The sequence below is a fragment of the Sinohyriopsis cumingii genome, chromosome 17 (genome assembly GCF_028554795.1).
Source record: "Sinohyriopsis cumingii isolate HCF-2022 chromosome 17, ASM2855479v2, whole genome shotgun sequence".
Classification (NCBI taxonomy): Eukaryota; Metazoa; Mollusca; class Bivalvia; order Unionida; family Unionidae; genus Sinohyriopsis; species Sinohyriopsis cumingii.
In genome coordinates, this window is record NC_142977.1 from 12,119,577 (window position 1) to 12,139,341 (window position 19,765).

A 19,765-nucleotide genomic window follows, 5' to 3' on the forward strand; every position below is an offset into this window, starting at 1 on the left:
TGATCAAGATTTAATTAGCTTATTTAAATGGCTCTTCTCTCTTTCAGAAATAGCATGGGCTTAGTTCCAACAAAGAGAAGTCTGGCATTAGCAGATACAGTCACAGCATCCTCATTCTGCAGGTGATAAATCCTTACATTTCATGTATTTGTATAATAATTTGTAAATCTAAAATAATTTGTGTAATAATTTGTGCAGTAAGTTACCTCAGCTCAAAACTTAACAATTGCCCAAAGTTAGAATAGTGTTTATCATTTGAGAAGGAGTAAACTAGAGGATCTGCAGAAATGTACCAACCCAGGAGACCCATTCAGAAGATGTTGAGGTTTTCTGTGGAAAATATAACTTACTTGTCATGTATCTGACACACAATGGATATAAGGCAACTCCAGTAAAAGTCACACTGATGTCAATAGAAACTGGGCAATTCCAGTAAAAAGTCACACTAATGTCAGTGGAAATAAGACAACTTCAGTGATAAGTCAATCTAATGTCAATGAAAATAAGGCAACATCACATAATTGTTCTATATACTGTACATAACAGCTAGAAAGCCTCACGGTAGTTAGTAACTCAACTCAGTTACCTACTCTGAACAAAGTCTTTATTATTATTATTATTACTGACATTTTTGGAATCTGTGCACCAGAGCTGTCTTATTTCCACTGAGATTTGTGTGACTTTTTCCAGTTTCTAGAAAATCAAAAGAAATTTAATACATGTACTACCTTGTCAAAAATTACAAAACTGAATTAAGAGCCTATTTTCTGGATTTCTTCACAAACAAAGAATTCTTTGAGTTTTTCCTCTGACAAGCTACCTTATAAGATAAAACAAAGAATTCTATGAGTATTTCCTCTGACAAGCTACCTTATAAGATAAAACAAAGAATTCTATGAGTTTTTCCTCTGACAAGCTACCTTATAAGATGAAACAAAGAATTCTATGAGTTTTTCCTCTGACGAGCCACCTTATAAGATAACACAAAGAATTCTATGAGTTTTTCCTCTGACAAGCTACCTTATAAGATAATTGCTCTTCTGTTCCATCACCATAAAGAATTTTTCTTCCAACATGTTAGACAAAATAATTACACTTGGCACAAAAGCCGCATAGGAGAAAAGATCCCAGTACAGTATGATCTAAATTATAAACCATAAAGTTGCAATTTAAGTGTGCATTTGACCACCAAATGTACAACAGTGTTGTGTACATGGTGTTATTATATCAAGGGAGGTAACCCACTGATGCATAGGAGTATCAGTTATTATTATTATCATATGCAGTGCGTGCTCAGCCATTTAACAAACGTCATCATCAGCATGGTACAGAGCCTGCAGTCCACTGGGGAACTTTGTCAGTGGACAGTTGTTCACAGTGTGTGACATGGTCTAAAGGGCTCCACAGCAACAGGAAGAGTTAGTGACCTGCACCCATCGGACAAGGTTGACTGAACAACAACCCTGTCCTGTCCAAAAGCGGTTCAGTGTGGTCAACAGATGATGTGGAAGGTTGAAGCCAGGAGGGCAGACAGATGGCTTAGCTACAAGGGAGTAGTTTACAACATATGTTTGAAGACCACTTGACACTCCATGCAGAAATAGATGTCATATCCTCCAGCAACGAACCTAACCAGATTGGGCATCTTGAAGTCAAGCGGACTGCCGGATGTGAGGTGATGTCCATGTACAGTGGAAGTTTCTCATTGGCATAGACCTTAGCCAACACTTTTGTGGCTGCTTCCTGGTGACACAGATGTGGAGGAAGAATGTTGCAAAGTAATGGAGTATCAGTGAGACTGTTTCTTGGAAATAATTTAAAAGGAAATTTATGAGTACATAATTGTTCTTATCTTTTGCTCTTTATGCAGTTTTGTGTCTATCGTTTCAGCTTAGATAAACCCAGCTGAGAGAATAATTAGTTTGATCACAGTCTGTACAAACTATTATGCTTGTTTATAAAACCTTAGATTAATGGAAGTTAGATTGTTGAAATTAAAACCATTGTTAGTTTAATGCAGATTAGATTGTTGCGGTTAAACCTTTGTTAGATTAAGTGAGGCTGGATTGTTGAGAGTAAACCAAGGTCTTGCAGTAATGCCTATCCAACAGAAAAGCCTGTATTTTTGTTTTCTGTTGTTTCTTAGGGTTTTCCGCATTGTAATTGGCTTTGAATATAAATGCCAGAAAAAAAATAAATGTTTCCTGAAACAACAAGCCTGAAATATATTTGTGATAACTTTCAAAGAAATTAATTTCCCATGCAGTGCAAAAGCACTTCAATTGAATGAACATACTCAGGCCATTATGATGCTAGGCCAAAGGTTGTTCTTGTTCCCTTTAGAGATCTCCATGATACATGTATGGAGAACTACCAAGGAAGTACACAGTACACACATACATGATTAAAACTGGGCTTGCTTCATAAGTTTTATCTGTGAGATAATTAAGATTTTTTAAAGGAATTATTTAACACTGTGATCTTTCATATTTCTACTACATGTTTTTTCCATTCTAACAGGAGGCGTCTTCCAGTAGTAATGGTGAAAAATCACATGGCAGAGACTCTGAAGGCAGCCACAACCTTCATTGAACAGGGACGTATCCTTTGACCTATCAAACCTGAATCAAATACCTATTTAAGAAATAAAATGACATTGTTTTATGTCCCTTTCAGTATAAAATTCATTAATTGGTGATATAATTTTCTATCAGTGTACAGATGTTTACATTTTTCAAAAGAAGTTTGAGTATGGTATTTAATTTATATATTGAGAGTGAAGGAATGTATTTGAAATTGTATCCTATTACAAAACATGACTTCTTATATACTACACAGAAATAATGACTGCAATAAGTTTTACATGTAGATCTCCGGATGCCATGGAGTCCTATAATGATATATCATTTATCATGATTATGAATGATGAAAGTCCTTTTTTAATTTTTTTTCTTCAGTTTCTTCAATCAGAACCTGTTGTTTTGGGGTTTAATGCCATTTTTCAGTACACATTAGGCTATACATGGCAGACAGTATTAATGGTGGAGGAAGAACCTGGGAAAACCCCGGAAAGAACCACTGACCCATTGAGAAGCTACTGGCAAGCTTTCTCACATACCCACATTAGATGAATCAAAACTTGTACAAAACTGCAAGGTAACATAGACTGTTATGTCAGTAACAGCTTGGCTGCTGTGAACTTTTAAATGACATCAATCTAATCATAATGGCTCAAATGATCTGATGTTTTCTTTTCTGTGTGCAGTCTTGGACACATTTATACAATTTCATTCTTAACCATGATCATATATCCGAGTTGGTCCAGAAGTGATAACAGATCCAGCTTTTCTAGTCACAAGGTCTACATCGTATTTTGTTAACCTCAATTTAAGTCTGTTCATGGATTATTAGTACCAATAAGCCTGTACTACAGAACTTGCTGTTTAAATTTGTAACCATTGCTGTACCAAAGTTTGACATGAATCATCAACATTAGGCTTAATAGAAAATACATTATATCTTGATGAATCTTACTTTATGGAAAAGGAATGGTGTCTATATTACCAGCAATATTTTCATTATATTTGTCGAATAATAAAGTTTCTGTCTCCCTTCAATCAGTAATATGTTTAATTTGGCAAAAGTGATCTTGATACACTGAAATATATTTTTAACTGTTTGGTTATGCAAAGAGCAAGTCAGCATTGGCATACTTTAATAGAATGTGCACATCCTGTACTTAGTATAGCAAGAATTTGCCAAGACAGCTAAACCTACTTTTCCAAATATATAATGCAGTTATTACCTCTCCTTTTTTTGTGGAATATTTTATAAAGTTGTAAACCAATCAATCACTGAACCAATTTATGAAAAAACGGCAACTTGAGGATTAGGAGATAACTTTGCTTCCTTATAATCAATGCCTGAAAGAGTTATATCCCTTGGTAATCTCTTCCTCAAAAATAGGAAACTACCCTACAACATATAGTTTTACAATCTGTTCTTTTGTAGACAAATGGCAGATTTCATCACATGGACAGATACTTCAGCTATCAGGAAACAAGTGCTTGACTACAATGAAATGGTAATTTTTTAACTTTTTTCCCCCACTCAGTTTACTTGAGTATGTAATTCCAGTTCCATAATCCCAAATGTTACAATAAGCCCATGGTTTGTACAGCCCTATATTGTTTTTTAAAAAGGACTTCTAAATGTTTTCAGGGAATATTTTTTTTATTTTATTTTTAAATTGAACTTTCTAGATATATCAAAGGACTTCTACAAGTTTTGAGAGACTTTTTTTCTTATGTAAAAATTAAACTCTCTACATAAGTTTGTTTATCACTGGAAACATAAGTATCAAAATAGAAGAAAAACACAGAACTACATCACTATATCAAAGGGTTCACAACTTTATCTGATAACTACTGGTGTTGTGTGTCTTTTTATCCAGCCAGTTTCATCTCATTTTAGTTGCATATTTTTTGTTTTGGAACATCCGTAAATTAAAATAATAATGAATTTGTGTAGTGATCTATGTTATGTAGTTGGACTTTCTGTATTTCCTAAGATAAATTTAAGGAGTTTTTGAACAAAATTAAAAGGCATTTGAAGGATAAAACAACCTTTTTTTCAAATCAACGAGTTTTCAAGGTAACCCTCCAGTTTGTAATATGAACCATGATACTCTCCTACAAAAAGTCTAATCAGAAATGTTGCTAGTGATCATTCACAACTATGTCCTTGGCTAAATTGCTTTGAATCCTACACCAAGATCACAGAAAATGTATGACACTAACTAGAAGTGTACTACACCTACTACTGATATACATTATCAGTTACATTAATGCTTTTCTATTTCTACAGAAAAGAAATTAGTTTCTAATCATTTGAATACATGCAGCCAAAAACAAAGGAGGTTAATTCATCATATTATTGATTGTTACTTATGACGAAAAGCCGTAATTACATATAAAACACATGAAGTTTGAAAAAAGTTACAAGCTAGTCATTATTGGAGGAGTAAAATATTTGCAAATGTCTTCTTAGATAGGATTAATCTTGAGCAGTCATTTCACCCTGTAGGCTTGGGGATGTAAAACAGGCCTTATGTACCCTTATCTGTGTGTTGTAAGCAGCATCTAACTGAGACTGGATCTGTGTTTGCACAGTAGTTAGCATACCAAGGTCGCAACAGAAAAGGTGTAGGTTCAAATTCACCTGTTGAATAAACCCATATTGCCTAGTGTGTTGTTTCATACTCCAATTGCTTTGGCACTAAATACTACTTATGTTTCTGTGCCATAAAACATAAATCCTAATTTTTCAGATGTATTTGCTTAAGAAGGGTATCAGGGTCTGATTTCTATGTTTAGAGTTACTGCCCATTATAACTGATTTACAAGTCTGCAAACCCCACTTTTTAATACTGACCTTTCAGGGCAGTAACGATTCCAGATGAAATGAAAGTTAACTTTATGTCAAATATCTATTAAAAAAACTTAAACACTTTTAAGCAGTTGTAAAATAAATATTTCAGAAATGTTTAAGGGGAGGTTGGTGAATCGCATACTATATGATTAAACTAATACATACATTAACACAATTAATATGCTAATCCAGATATAAAAATTTTGAAAGACAAACAAATTTTCTTTCTGAATTATAAAATAATTGTGATCCTTGTTAATCTCTGCATACTGCATAGTTCCTTTCTGTAAATAATGATTTAGGATCCATATGAATTGATTTGTAGGTTTTTGGGGGTGGGTGGGGGATGAAAGTTCACTAGAACAAAGTAATCTATTTACACTTAATGGAAACTGGCCATAAATAAGTTTCCTTTTTTTAAAACCCCATAAACTTTCATAGTAAATATGTTTGTCATTGAATACAGTATCCTGACATTTATTCTTATTTTGGAGGTAAATGATAATGTTTTAAAGAAAGCAAACCCTATTGAGACAGTCTTCAGTCTGCTTTAACGACAAAAATTGAAAATGTAATTTTCTATGGACAACATGGGAATTTTAAAGCAGACATCCATTTGGTGTCAGGTACTTGCCGTCTCTACCTTCTGGAGCCAAAGTGGCCATTTTATATATTCTGCAATTTCATTAGAATGATAGAAATATTTGTTCACAAGAAGACGCCTTTTTTTATTATAGAAAGCATTGATTTTCTTATATTATTTTTCAGAGAGATGACTTTGACATAATGGGCTGACATGCAAAAATGTACAGGATGCAGTACAGAGAACAAAATTTACGATTCCATGAGTGTCTTTCTACCTTAAGATTGAAATACAATTTCCATTCTACCATTTGCATCCAAATCAAGACCTCAACATGCCTCTCAAACTGGATCTGAAAAAGAGTGGTTAAGCCATTTGCTTCGCACCTCTTTTATCCTGGGTTCAATCTCTGGTGTCGGTATACAAGTCAGTTTTTTGATAATGTATCTCAAGTTTCATCAACCTCAATCCAACATTTGACCTGTCCAGAGCACTGCATTCCATATGTTTTGAGGGCTTGTCATCGAATCAGTGTTAATCCATACTGTATATACTCTCTTATAAGTCTAACTGCAAACTGTGCTGGCATTTTTATATCTGTTCAGTTTGTTATCAGTAGAAAAACACCCTGATCTCCTGGCACATTCTGTGACACTAGGGTTGACACTATTTGCAGTTGGACTCAAATTTTATGTGAGTATAGATGGTGTATGTATTTTCTGCATAAGAGAAAGTTTCAGTCCCAAAGGTAGACTCGTCTATTTATGCCAAGTTTCTAATGTGCTTGCAGTCTGAAGCTTATTAAGGGAAATCAAGAGCTTAAGATATGTATAGTGCTTGAATTGAATGATGTCCCCACAGATGGTTGTATAAAAACAGCAATAGCTCATAAACACAGAATACTGTTACTATAGAAATATAAATGTTCCAATTTCTGAAATAATTGCGTACGAAATCATGGCTTGTAGTTTCTCTCCATTTCTGTCCGTATTGTTTTCGCCAGCCCAATACGGGCCGCATGCGTTCCTTAGATACGAATGAGACAGTCAGTAAAAGATTTCCTGTATGGCCAGACAGGAGTGTATACTATAATTATACTCTTATTTCCTCAAAATTGGATCACTGGCAATCACTCAGTTAAAATTTGATTTTGTTTTTCCTCCACATTTTACAAAATTTGAGTCCTAATTGGTTGAATGTTTCTCTTGTAAAAGGTTTTTATGTATGAAATAAAGAATTTTAATCTCTGATATCTGCATTTTATTATTACTTAAATGATGAAAGCGGTAAATATATTTGGTACAATGATTAGTGATATTAATTTTAAGCATGATTATTATTTTTCTTACTCTTCAGTCAGTTACCTAGTGTTGTCCTTATTTTCTCCCATTCCTATATATTTGTGATACAGTTTACTGATGCGAGAAATATATGTGGGATAAACCAATTTCACGGAGTGCACACAATGACACTATAGATGACATCAGTATACTTGTGACATAGCAAATGTCTGCAATGTTTTGGTCATTTTTATGACTGAAAAGACATACTTTTTTCACTCTATACTCTTTTCTGTATGTCTAATTCTTTGTGGTTAACTATTTATCCGCTTTTTAATGATGTAAAAACTTAAACAATTTGCAAAATTAATTAATCTATATCCATACCAAGTAGACACCCATCTTTTAACAACACTTTTTCCTGCAAAGAAATGAAAGAAAAACTGTTCATCATATCTGTCTTAAAATTTTGTAATTGAAGTTTTTGAAAGATGCATACTAAAAGATGCGTATTAGCAGTGTTCAGAGACATGAAGTTGCATTCTATGTAACCCTCTTGTTTCCATTCTTTTTATCATTTTCTCCATCCAGCATTTTCATTTCCATTCAGTAGTTTACGAAAGAGTGTAGACACCATGTTTGATACTAATACATTTTTTTGCAAGATAATAAAGATAAGGGGATCTTTTCAAAATCCAATTTAATTACAACATAGGCAAGATGATGACAATAAAGAATGGAAGTTTTTCTATCTTAATATATTGGAATTGAAAAAGTGATGAAAATGTAACAAATAAATTATATTGATGGTAGAATGTGATAACATTATTGATTATTAGTGAGGAGTCACTTGTGAAATCTACTGAAGACATTTTTATCTTGCTGGGATGGCAGGGTACCCATTTGTCTTCTTGCAGCTTCTATTTCTCTTTTGGTTCTAAGCAGCATCTTACTGAAACACAGATTTCAGATAGTTGTATGATTGCTGTGTAGACAAATGTCAAACAGTTGACTCATCCATTTTGGAACCACAAAAATAAACAATTTTCAGTCATCTAATAAAATGATAGCACTTTAGTTGGTATTACTGCAAATGCATGCATTATCATGCACAATCTTATACCTTCAACACTACCAAAAATATATTTGTGTGTGTAAAATATGAGTTGTTGAAATTTTTATTCGAAATGTTTGAATATTAATTTTCTTCATCAGCTTTTTTAACCTACATAGAGAATCCACCACATAATAAATGGATGGAACCAGATTCTTCATAACATACACAAATTTTGAATTAAGCCCGATTAAACAGCCTAATCCTGAGTGCAGTAAATAAAAACACCATCTTAACTGTAATATGGCACCATCCAAATCTGGTTGTAATATGGCACTATCTTATGTTTGGTTGTAATATGGTTTGGATATTTAACACTAGCTTATTCTGAGTGCAATAATAAATACCATCTTGTTTTGGCTGTTGGCTCTGGATATTTTAACCTGCCTTATTCTGGGTATAGTAATAAATACCATCTTATGGCTGTAATATGACTGGGGGTATTTCAACCTGTTGTATTCTGGATATATAATAAATACCATCTGATTTTGAGTGTATTATGGCACCATCTTGTTTTGGTTTTACCAGTAATAGGGCTTGGATATTTCAACCCGTCATATTCTGGATGTAAGAATAAATACTATCTTAATTTGGCTGTAAAGTGGCACCATCTTATTTTGGCTTTACCAGTAATACAGCTTTGGATACTTCAACTTGTCCTATTATGGATGTAAGAATAAACAGCTTTTTGTGGCTGTAATATAGCTTTGTGCATTTCACACCGGTAACACCAAAACCATGGGGCACCAAAACCATGGGCGCCAGAGGTCTTTTGGTGCCATAGCCCCTTTGGGCTATCATCATCACCCCAGAAACCATTTACTCGTATTATGCTAATGTTTCACACATATTCTGGGTGTAATAAAAATACCTTATTTTGGCAAAAATTTGGCTTTCGTTATTTTCAACTGTTGTATTCTGGATGTAATAAAAATTTTTTTTTATATTGGCTATAATATCGCTTTGGATATTTCAACAAATGAAATCTCAAAAACAACTTTCTTTAATTCATGAAGACATGGAATTAAGAAGTAGCATTGTGATAAATGTGTTTAAGGGCATTCGACTTGGAAATTAGGAGAGTACATTAGGATGACGTACTTTAGGTTGGATAATTCTTTGACCAGTCCCTTCACTATGTTGGTTCCATCAGGAATTCTCTGTTGTGGAAATGATAGGTTTATTCTGGGTACAGGTTTTTCCACACTGAAAAAAATCCCAAAATCATTATTGTGTTCACAGTAAGAATTCATTACTTATGCACATTTACCTTACCATACACTATTGAGGTTAATCTATCAATATTTTTTGGTCTTACAAGTTTATACTTGGAAGAAATTAACCCTTGATAATATGACTTTTTTGTCTCACAAAATGAGACTGACAGATTTGAACAAAGTTGCTGTGATTCACTATCATGAGTCACATCTGCTAAACAAGGAGTCTATGGCAGATTCAAACAAATTTGCTGCGATTCACTGTCTTGAGTCAAATTTACTAATGCAATGCTAGCATAATATGAGTAAATTGCACAGAAAAATTTCCTGGTCTACAGAATGCTACTCTGATGGTGTCTTCTGTTTATACAGGTTATTTCTTCTGCCATTCACTGTTTTTTTCTTTTTTTCTGAAAGATTGGGACACGGGGCATATAATACTTAACAAACTCTCAGGGGCTCAAACTTGTGTGTACACTCCTGAAACTAAAAGCTCTAGATTTGAAACAAGTTTTTCTCATCAAAGAAAAAACAGTGGTTAGTTCTGAATACCACTTTTGTGTGTTTTCTTCTTCCATGATTTGTGAAGACCAGTCCATCTCACACAGCTGTGAATCTGTTAAGTCTGTGTTATGGAGACACTCATCCCTATATGCCTTCGGTACTGCAGCATTAACCTCTATTCCTTCAGCATCTAAAAGGCAATGAGAATGAGAAAAATCTGTACTGATCAAGAATTGTAATTTAACACACAGGTATACTTGTTTACAGGGGTTGTTCATTCTAGTTTTGATCTATCAGCCCAGCAAGAATGATACACAGAAAATGGTCTCCAAAGTTCTGTTAATTTTTAGGTGTAAATATTTGGCTATTTTCATGACATTTCATTTGCAAAACATTGATTTTAATTATCCAGCCTAGTTGGGAAAGGGTTGGTCCCCTGATATCTTATTATGCACATACTGGCATTATGTAGGAAATAAATTGGTACATGCTGATAATCAGAAGATCCCAAAATGTGAAAAAATATATATCACATTAACTTAAATGTTAAACATAAAGTGGAGGTAAGAAAAACACATTACAACTAGTCATGGAATCTTCTGATACTGTGGCTTCTGCTGCCTCTATTGGACTGTAACTGATCATTTCATCAGAAAACTCGTCAGGCAAAATACATGCATTATGAATGGATTTGGTATCCTGGATCTGTGGCTTTTTAGCTGAGTCCTGCAGGGAATGTGCATCTTGTTCGTCAGACTCATCTGACTTTGCTCGAAATTGAAGACACTGAGTAAATAAATCTTTTGTCTGGCAAACTGCGTCTTCAGTGTACACAAAAGAGAACTGTCGATTGACATCTTTATTTGTGTTGTTATTATCTGAAATGATGTCTGTTAAATTCATCTTAAACTTATTAGCACCAGCTTTATCAAAATTCATCTCAGTATCAGTTTTTGGTTTGTCTATGCCAGCACAATCAGTGTCAACAGATCTATGGGTATACTGTATCGGTTTGTGAAAGGCAGCATCAGCTGTTCCTGAACTTGTATCTTCCATTGCCTTTTCAAAACTAGCAAAAGCAATGTCATGACCTTTTGCCTGTCTCACTTTCTCAAGGACAGCATCAACAGTACAGAGAGTATTTCCTGTTGTGTTGTCAGAATACTGACCTGTTACATCCATTGATTTTTCAGAGTAAGCTTTTTGAATGCTTGATGTGTCATCATTTGTATTGTCAAAGCAAATGGTTACAGCATCACTTGTACAATTAGCTGAGGAAGTTTCCTTTATAGTTTCTGTCAGTCCGGTTTCCATACAGTGCTTATCTGGAGATGTTTTACTTTGGTGAACAGGCGAAATTTCTGAATATTCCTTTACAGAATGTGATATATTATTTGAAAAGCTCAGAGACTTCCCAATCATCTCAGTATGTTTTGTTGAATTTTGGTCACACAAAATTGGATGCTCCTTCATAGATTTCTGCAGATTGTTGTCCTTGAATGAAACAACCATCTTAAATTGGGCAAATTTTTCTTGAATGCTCTGTTGTCTGTCCGGCTTACTTTTGTTTTCAGACTCTGACTGATTCATCTGTTTGGACATGTCATGGTTCATATGAACGCTCTTTTGGTCTTTACACTCCAATCCTTCGTTTAAATCTGTGCCTTCCTCAGTTTTCTTATAATCATCTGTCTTTACCAACAAGCATTGTTTTGATTGCTCCTGATCTGTCTGCAAAGGCTCTATTATCATTTCCTCTGGGGACTTTCCCAGATTGTCTCCCTTTTTAAGATGGTCAGAATCGTCTTTTTCTTGCATTTCTGGCAGGATAACACCGTGGAAAATCCTGACATCATCTGCCAGTATATCCTTTCTGTCTTTGTGCTCAACATCTTGATCCCTTTCATCTACTTTTGTGCCAGCTCTGTTTCCTTCTGCTGTACATTTCTCTTGATTTGAATCCGAAATTACAGGGTCCCTGTAAAAATAAAAATAAATTTGTAAGTGAACAAAAACATGATAGGAAATGTTTACTTAAGCCAATGCATTGCTTTATTTTGACTTTGTACATAGATTAAAGTATATTCGTTTTTTCCAGATGTACACAGCAAACTGCAGTGTTGTACGATTTTTCATTGATGCTAAATAATTGATCTTTACAGCATTACTAATTTTGAAAATTTGCTTGATTTGAGAAAGATATACTTTTTGTAAACATCTTTCAACTCTATCTGAAAACCTTCGTACTTCATAACAATGTATCAATATACATCCATGCTTCATTTGGAGTTGGTGGTGGGGTGGGGGAATAGGCATAACTGAGGCATGACATATGGAAATACATGGTTTGCTGCTACAGTTTGTAAACATTTTGCCACAACATGAATGAATCAATCATAGTTCTGCATATATTTATAAAATTTAAACAGGATAAAAAAAACAATGAACCACCTTAAGGAATAATCAGACCATTATGACCAATGGATACTTATTGATCTTTTAAAATTTCCATTTTTATGACTTTGGAGACTTTTTAAACAGAAGTTTTAGTGCTGAATCTGCTTTTAAATGGCAAACACATACCCAGTAGAATGATTTAGAGCAGGGGTCTTAAACTCAAACCACCCTGAGGGCATTTTTGATGGCCCAAGGGCTGCACCACCTTTGTTATCTTCCATCACACCTTGTGATGCCATTCATTTTGCAGGCCACAGGATTCAGCTTGGTGGGCCGCGTGTTTGAAACCCCTGATTTAAAGATATACAAGAGTTTAAGCTTTATCTTAAAGTGAGTCCTTAAACTAGTCTTTTCCCCCATACTGATTCAATGCTTGATCTTTTCATGAAAAGCAATAAAATTCATCTGGTTTGAAAACACTAAAAAACTTTATCCTAAATACCAAGCCATAATGGGGTGCATATTTTGTCACACTGGGAAAGTAACACCACAAACAAAAGCAACAATAGCAAATTCATGCATAGTTAAATTATAATGTTGTAAGTATAACAAGAAAATCAGACATAAACTTGACAGAAACCATTAACACATTACAAGACTGAAAAACATGCAGTTCATCCATATTGCACATAATGATGTTTCCTGGTTGAAAAGTATGTGTTAGTTCAGTTGACAGTGTCAGACTTGTAATCCAAGGGTCACAGGTTTGACCATCAAGGCCAGCCTACATTGGCTGCCTCATTGTGTCCTTGAAAAAGACCCTCGTCTCCCATTGGCATGATAGAACCAATAACCAATGTCTTCAAAGTGTCATTAAAACCAACAAAAACAAAAAACTTACATGGAGCTCCAAATGCTCTTGTCTAAATTAAAAAAAAGAAGATTTTTGTTCTTTTGCTTGCTTTAAATATATTTATTGCAAAATTTGCATGAAATTCATCACAAGTGTGGGAGCAATTTGATGTATCCCTATTTAATCCAATCATATCAGAAACTGTTTCAAATATTTGAAGGATGAAAGACCTTTGCATCTATTTTTGGATATAATAACTGAACATTATGTTTCAATATGCTGTGAAACCAGATTCTTGTTGGTCTCTTTTTCTTTTCTGTCATTGAAAATGTCACTTAATTCACATTAAAGATTATTTAACTTGCAAATGACATTTACTATTTGTGATGTATGTGAGTTATGCTCAAGACTCACTTATTCTGGGCTGTGTTCTTGATAATTTCAGGCCTTTTCTTTTTCTTGAAGCAAGGTACAAGCTTTTCCTTCTTTCCTTGGCTATTATTGTGTGAGCAAAAGAATGACACATAGATTATTAAGTGGAAGCATACAAATTCACCCATTATAACACTTATCATTTAATACGAAAAATTGTGATCAGTAATACCCTGACATGGAGGTCCAAATGTTCAGTAATACTCTAGTATGGAGGTCTAAATGTTTAGTAATACTCTAGTATGGAGGTCTAAATCTTCAGTAATACCCTGACATGGAGGTCTAAATGTTTAGTAATACTCTGACATGGAGGTCTAAATCTTCAGTAATACCCTGACATGGAGGTCTAAATGTTCAGTAATACTCTGACATGGAGGTCTAAATCTTCAGTAATACCCTGACATGGAGGTCTAAATGTTCAGTAATACCCTGATGTGGAGGTCTAAATCTTCAGTAATACCCTGACATGGAGGTCTGAATGTTCAGTAATACCCTGACATGGAGGTCTAAATGTTCAGTAATACCCTGATGTGGAGGTCTAAATCTTCAGTAATACCCTGACATGGAGGTCTAAATGTTCAGTAATACTCTAGTATGGAGGTCTAATTGTTCAGTAATACTCTAGTATGGAGGTCTAAATGTTCAGTAATACTCTGACATGGAGGTCTAAATCTTCAGTAATACCCTGACATGGAGGTCTAAATCTTCAGTAATACCCTGACGTGGAGGTCTAAATCTTCAGTAATACCCTGACATGGAGGTCTAAATGTTCAGTAATACCCTGATGTGGAGGTCTAAATCTTCAGTAATACCCTGACATGGAGGTCTAAATGTTCAGTAATACTCTAGTATGGAGGTCTAAATGTTTAGTAATACTCTGACATGGAGGTCTAAATCTTCAGTAATACCCTGATGTGGAGGTCTAAATCTTCAGTAATACCCTGACATGGAGGTCTAAATGTTCAGTAATACCCTGATGTGGAGGTCTAAATCTTCAGTAATACCCTGACATGGAGGTCTAAATGTTCAGTAATACTCTAGTATGGAGGTCTAAATGTTTAGTAATACCCTGACATGGAGGTCTAAATGTTTAGTAATACTCTGACATGGAGGTCTAAATCTTCAGTAATACCCTGATGTGGAGGTCTAAATGTTCAGTAATACCGTGACATGGAGGTCCAAATGTTCAGTAATACTCTGACATGGAGGTCTAAATGTTCAGTAATACTCTGACATGGAGGTCTAAATCTTCAGTAATACCCTGACATGGAGGTCTAACTGTTCAGTAATACTCTGACATGGAGGTCTAAATCTTCAGTAATACCCTGACATGGAGGTCTAAATCTTCAGTAATACCCTGTCCTGGAGGTCAAAATCTTCAGTAATACCCTGTCCTGGAGGTCAAAATCTTCAGTAATACCCTGATGTGGAGGTATAAATCTTCAGTAATACCCATAATACCCAGATATGGAGCTCTAAATGTTCAGTAATACCCTGATCTGGAGCTCTAAATGTTCAGTAGTACCCTAACCTGGAGGTTTAAATGTTCATGAATACCCTGACATGGAGGTCTAAATGTTTAGTAATACCTTGATTTGGCGGTCTAAATGTTCAATAATACCCTTATCTTGAGCTCTAAATGTTCATTAATTCCCAGATATGGAGGTCTGAATGTTCAGTAAAACCCCGACCTTGCAGTCTAAATCTTCAGTAATACCCTGACCTGGAGTTCTAAATGTTCAGTAATACTCTGACCTAGAGTTCTTAATGTTCAGTAATACCCTGTCCTGGAGATCTAAATGTTTGCTAATACCCTGCTATGGAGGTCTAAATCTTCAGTAATACTCTGACCTGGAGTTCTAAATGTCTAAATCTTCAGTAATATCCTAGCCTGGAGCCCCAAATGTTCATTAATCTATCACTTGGAGTTCTAAATGCTATAAAATAGAAGTTTTTTGTGCAGCAACATCTTGAAATCTTGCTATTTCTAGATTTTTACAGATTTTTTTTAATGGGCATTTTTTGTTAAGCTCTTGTGTTCAACCTGCACCGACCTTGCAACAATCTATGGAGTCAGTATCTCATGTGTAGTCAGCATCTCATGTGTAGTGCATTTACTATGATATGGTTAAAATAGTTTAGATTTGTGCTGTATAAAGATGTACTGCCATGAGAAGTTAATAAATTGGGTACATAATTATCCAGTGTTATAAATACTAATGCAGTGCACTGCACAGACTCTACCTGCTTGTAGCATCTTCACTTTTTGATTCTTCTGCAAATTCAGGATCACCTAAAATCAATAAATGTGCATGCAAGACAATTAAAATGATGGTATATAGTCTGCTTGCAACGCGTATACAGACAATTAGCACTGTATTCAAATAAAGAATTCTATCAAACGGTTTCCATGTGCTAAACGTTTGAGGTGCCAATATTATACAGCAAAATTAAAGTGATCTCTCAAATCCCGTTGTTAAACTCCTGAAGTACAAGAGTAGATACAAAAACAAATAAGTATCTTCTATTAAAATATGTTGCTAACAATATTCCATGAAAAGGTACAGTGAAGTATTTTGAGCTAAGTCTCTACCGATCAATTTACTTCTCATGAAAGCAAGCATAATTTTGAGTGTAAAGTATGTTAGATTCTATGAAGATTCATCAGAAAATAATTGGGGGGGGGGAGGCCCACCACAATTTCTTTCTATGCCAATGACAATATGCAGTGCACAACATCAAAACAGAACCTATATTTACATATATATTATCCGACTACATTAATGTTTTTGAGTTGATCTGAGTTTTTAGCCTTTCCTCTTGATGTAACTATAAAGTAAAATATGCTAGGGTTAATTTATTTTCCATATAAATTTGTTTATAGAGTATCCTTAAACAGTTGCATTTTCTTCCATGTGCAATTGGTCTGGAACTAATAACCAGAACTTGTGTTTGCTTGTCCATACCTACAGCAAAGCAAGGAATATGTACCTTTTCCCTTTCTTTTTTTTCCAAGTGATTGAACTTTTGCAGAAGTCTTTCCCTTCATTCTGATATTGATGATGTTTTTTAACTGCTAACTAAAATTACCTGAAAGAGATCATCATGAAAGCATTGTCAACTAGACTGTACATTGGCGCAGAAGTTGCATGCTTAAAATATTCAGTTTTTCTAAACAGTACAGTACGTATACAGTAACAGGTTAGAAAGGTTGACCCAAACAACATAAATATCAGGGTAGACGTCTTACATAGTAGGACTATGGGAAATTATACTTAAGCGGAGACTGACGAAGAATCCCTGTGAACATTAAATGAAGAATAAAATATCAATTAGAATATGCTATTTTTAAAACGCTCTTGCAGGAATTAATCAGCGTCAGTGGCGTATTATGGCGCCCGAAGCGACATTTATGTTTTGGCGCCCCAAGATATCTGGCTCCCGTGGTTTTGGCGTCCCAACCGTCTGGCGCCCGGGATAATCGCCCCTCCCCTCTCCGTTATGTGCGCTACTGATCCGCGTGAAAGGGAGATTTTTTTTCTCTCGTGATAATGGACAAAGAGTTTAATCTAGCAGTGTCGAAGACATAAAAATGATTTGTACTTTACAGTATTGGAATCTGTGCATGTCATTTTTCCAATAATCATGTGCCTTTACTATATTAATCTAATCCTCTTATTTTTATGAACGGGCTCGATAAGAAAAGCATGTGTACTGTATGGTGGAAGGGGCGCTAGCCTCGATCAGAGCGAGTCGTCAAAATATGGATACCACCTATACTGAGTAACGTTTTATATTAACACCGGAAGAAAAGTTGTCCAGATCTACTGGGTCAAAGATAATTAGGCGCAGAGGATCTGATACTGTGTAATTTAAACTTGTTACTGCTTTTTTCTGACTTCAGACGAACGCTCAAATTTTCCGCCTGCTTTCACTTATTTGGAAAGAAAAGACGACACAGCTGATTGGTTAAGACATAAATCTAGCCAATCATATGATTTGACACATAAAGCCTGAAGCCAGTGCATACATATTTTAAGAGTCAATGAAAATAACTCCCTGGGATATCGTGCCGGAGTACTGATCTGAATAGGGTAAAGAATGCCGTCTATGTATGTATGTATGTATGAATGTATGTATGTATGTATGTGAGTATGATATTAGAAATTACCCTAGCACTAACAAACGTATCGATATTCTAGCTTTTATATGTGCCAATACTTCGGACGGTCGACCAGTACTTTTGCTGTAGAAGTAACATTATGACAAACTTGGGGTGGTTGGGTGGTATTATGTTCTGAAATCAGTCACCTGCTAACTGACACTGTGAACAATGTGCAAATTTAAATGATAATGACTTCATTTTTTTAAGTAAATATTTTGAAATATGATATTTTCAGTACAAATGAATACATTTTATATAGAGGAAACACGAAAGACTGATTTCATTGGTCGAATTACAAAGGAGTCCATCCCATGGTTTCATGCCGACAGTTATTACAACTGACAGACTTAACCGTATTGTTTCAACTGATTAAAGCTAGCAAACGATATGTATGTCACACAAACCATTTTCTGCCCCCACCGTAACACAAACAAGTTACGATTACAGTTTTTTACTTTTATTGTGCAAATATGTGCACCGTACAAAATGACATTAAAACCTGGGACTTTTCTTTACATTTGTTTTAGAATGAAAATTTGCATTACATGTTGTTATCTATCACATACCTTCATCGATAATTATTTTTAATATCTATTACTGAAACACACACACACACACCGACTTGCATTCGTGATACTGAAACTTTCAACATCAAAGTCCTTTACCTAGTTTATTTCTTGTATTCTTCATTTAAAAATAAAATAAAATAAAGTACAATACATGAGACAGGCTGAAGTAGAGTAAGTCAAAACTGTATTCCAAACGTAGATTTTGAGACAGTGCTGTCTTCTGATATCACTTCATTGTCATGTTTTCTTCCGTCGGTAATATGTGAAGAATTTCAGGATCCCCGAGAAATAAGGATGGGGTGCGGTTTATCACAAGATAGATTCTCAGGTTTATATTGGGGTATTTTGGAATGTATGAAGGTGAGAAGCCATAGGGAAGAAAGGGGCGAAGAAATTTTGTTCACACATTTTTCTGATTGCGGCGGTTGTGGGCGTGGGCGTCGTCGGTATATCAGTACTGCATATATATATATATATATATATATATATATATATATATATATATATATATATATATATACACTACATGCATGTAATACATATGTCTTAGAAAATTAATTCAACCAGAAGAAAAGCAAGGACAAGACGAAAGGTAGGAGGGAAGGAAGAGAGAAACTATTGAATAGAAAGAGAAATAGCTTGAATTAAATAAGTTCAAGATAACATATCAATACATATGATAATATTAGTAATTCTAAAAATAATTATGAGAGAATCCATAAACAGTCATACTCATGGACAAAAAAAAATTCATATACGCATATATACACATTTATCTATACCCACATGCATCTGCATATATGTGCATCCCTGCCCGCATACACGCACGAGAAAGGGAGTTAGAGTAGTGAAGGGGGATATTATAGGGTCTATGGGACTTATCATTAAAAATACCCTTGGGACAATATAGGGTCTATGTAAATTTAACATGGAGAAAAATCGTGGGACAATATAGGGTCTATGGGAGATAACATGGCCAAAAACCTATGGGACTGTATAGGGTCTATGTATATTTAACATGGCCAAAAACCCTTGGGACTGTATAGGGTCTATGTAAAATTGAAACAGGGGTCTCTATTTTTAAAAAAATAAAAAATAAAAAAAAAGGGGTAGGCAATGGAAAGGCTATCTCTTTTCGAGAAATATGGTTGGCCCTGAAAAGGGCCTTTGGGTTTTCTTCTTCTTCTTCTAATTTCTTCTTTTTCTCCACCAAGTTCTTAT

The 19,765-nt window shown here is 34.7% G+C and overlaps 2 protein-coding genes across 2 annotated transcripts in view; one reads left to right on the forward strand and one right to left on the reverse strand.

The window, feature by feature from the left end:
- The window catches only part of LOC149777752 (U3 small nucleolar ribonucleoprotein IMP3-like), a 73,838-nt gene extending 66,575 nt beyond the window's left edge, over window positions 1-7,263 (forward strand). The window contains exons 3-7 of the mRNA XM_089938802.1: window positions 48-122; window positions 2,521-2,600; window positions 3,308-3,359; window positions 4,012-4,084; window positions 6,199-7,263. Of these exons, the coding sequence (XP_089794928.1) occupies window positions 48-122; window positions 2,521-2,600; window positions 3,308-3,359; window positions 4,012-4,084; window positions 6,199-6,225 (307 nt within the window). The 3' untranslated portion in view covers window positions 6,226-7,263. The remainder of the gene's footprint in view (window positions 1-47; window positions 123-2,520; window positions 2,601-3,307; window positions 3,360-4,011; window positions 4,085-6,198) is intronic.
- Window positions 7,264-9,344: 2,081 nt separating this feature from the next.
- On the reverse strand, window positions 9,345-16,859 carry LOC149777753 (uncharacterized). The gene is made up of 6 exons (XM_089940438.1): window positions 16,802-16,859; window positions 16,055-16,103; window positions 13,793-13,873; window positions 10,710-12,106; window positions 10,177-10,318; window positions 9,345-9,613 (listed from the first exon to the last, which is right to left on the reverse strand). The coding sequence occupies exons 1-6, from the start codon at window positions 16,857-16,859 to the stop codon at window positions 9,460-9,462; spliced, it is 1,881 nt and encodes a 626-aa protein (XP_089796564.1). The 3' UTR covers window positions 9,345-9,459.
- Between the last annotated feature and the right edge of the window lie 2,906 nt (window positions 16,860-19,765).

What these genes read in the sequence shown, in the direction of transcription:
- LOC149777753 (XM_089940438.1), bottom strand. Translation starts at nt 16,859, where the DNA reads ATGAAGGGAAAGACTTCTGCAAAAGTTCAATCACTTGGAAAAAAAAGA. An exon ending in AAAAAAAAGAAAGGGAAAAG is followed by an intron (nt 16,104 to 16,801) that starts GTACATATTCCT and finishes TATTGATTTTAG; the next exon opens with GTGATCCTGAATTTGCAGAA. An exon ending in AGTGAAGATGCTACAAGCAG is followed by an intron (nt 13,874 to 16,054) that starts GTAGAGTCTGTG and finishes ACACAATAATAG; the next exon opens with CCAAGGAAAGAAGGAAAAGC.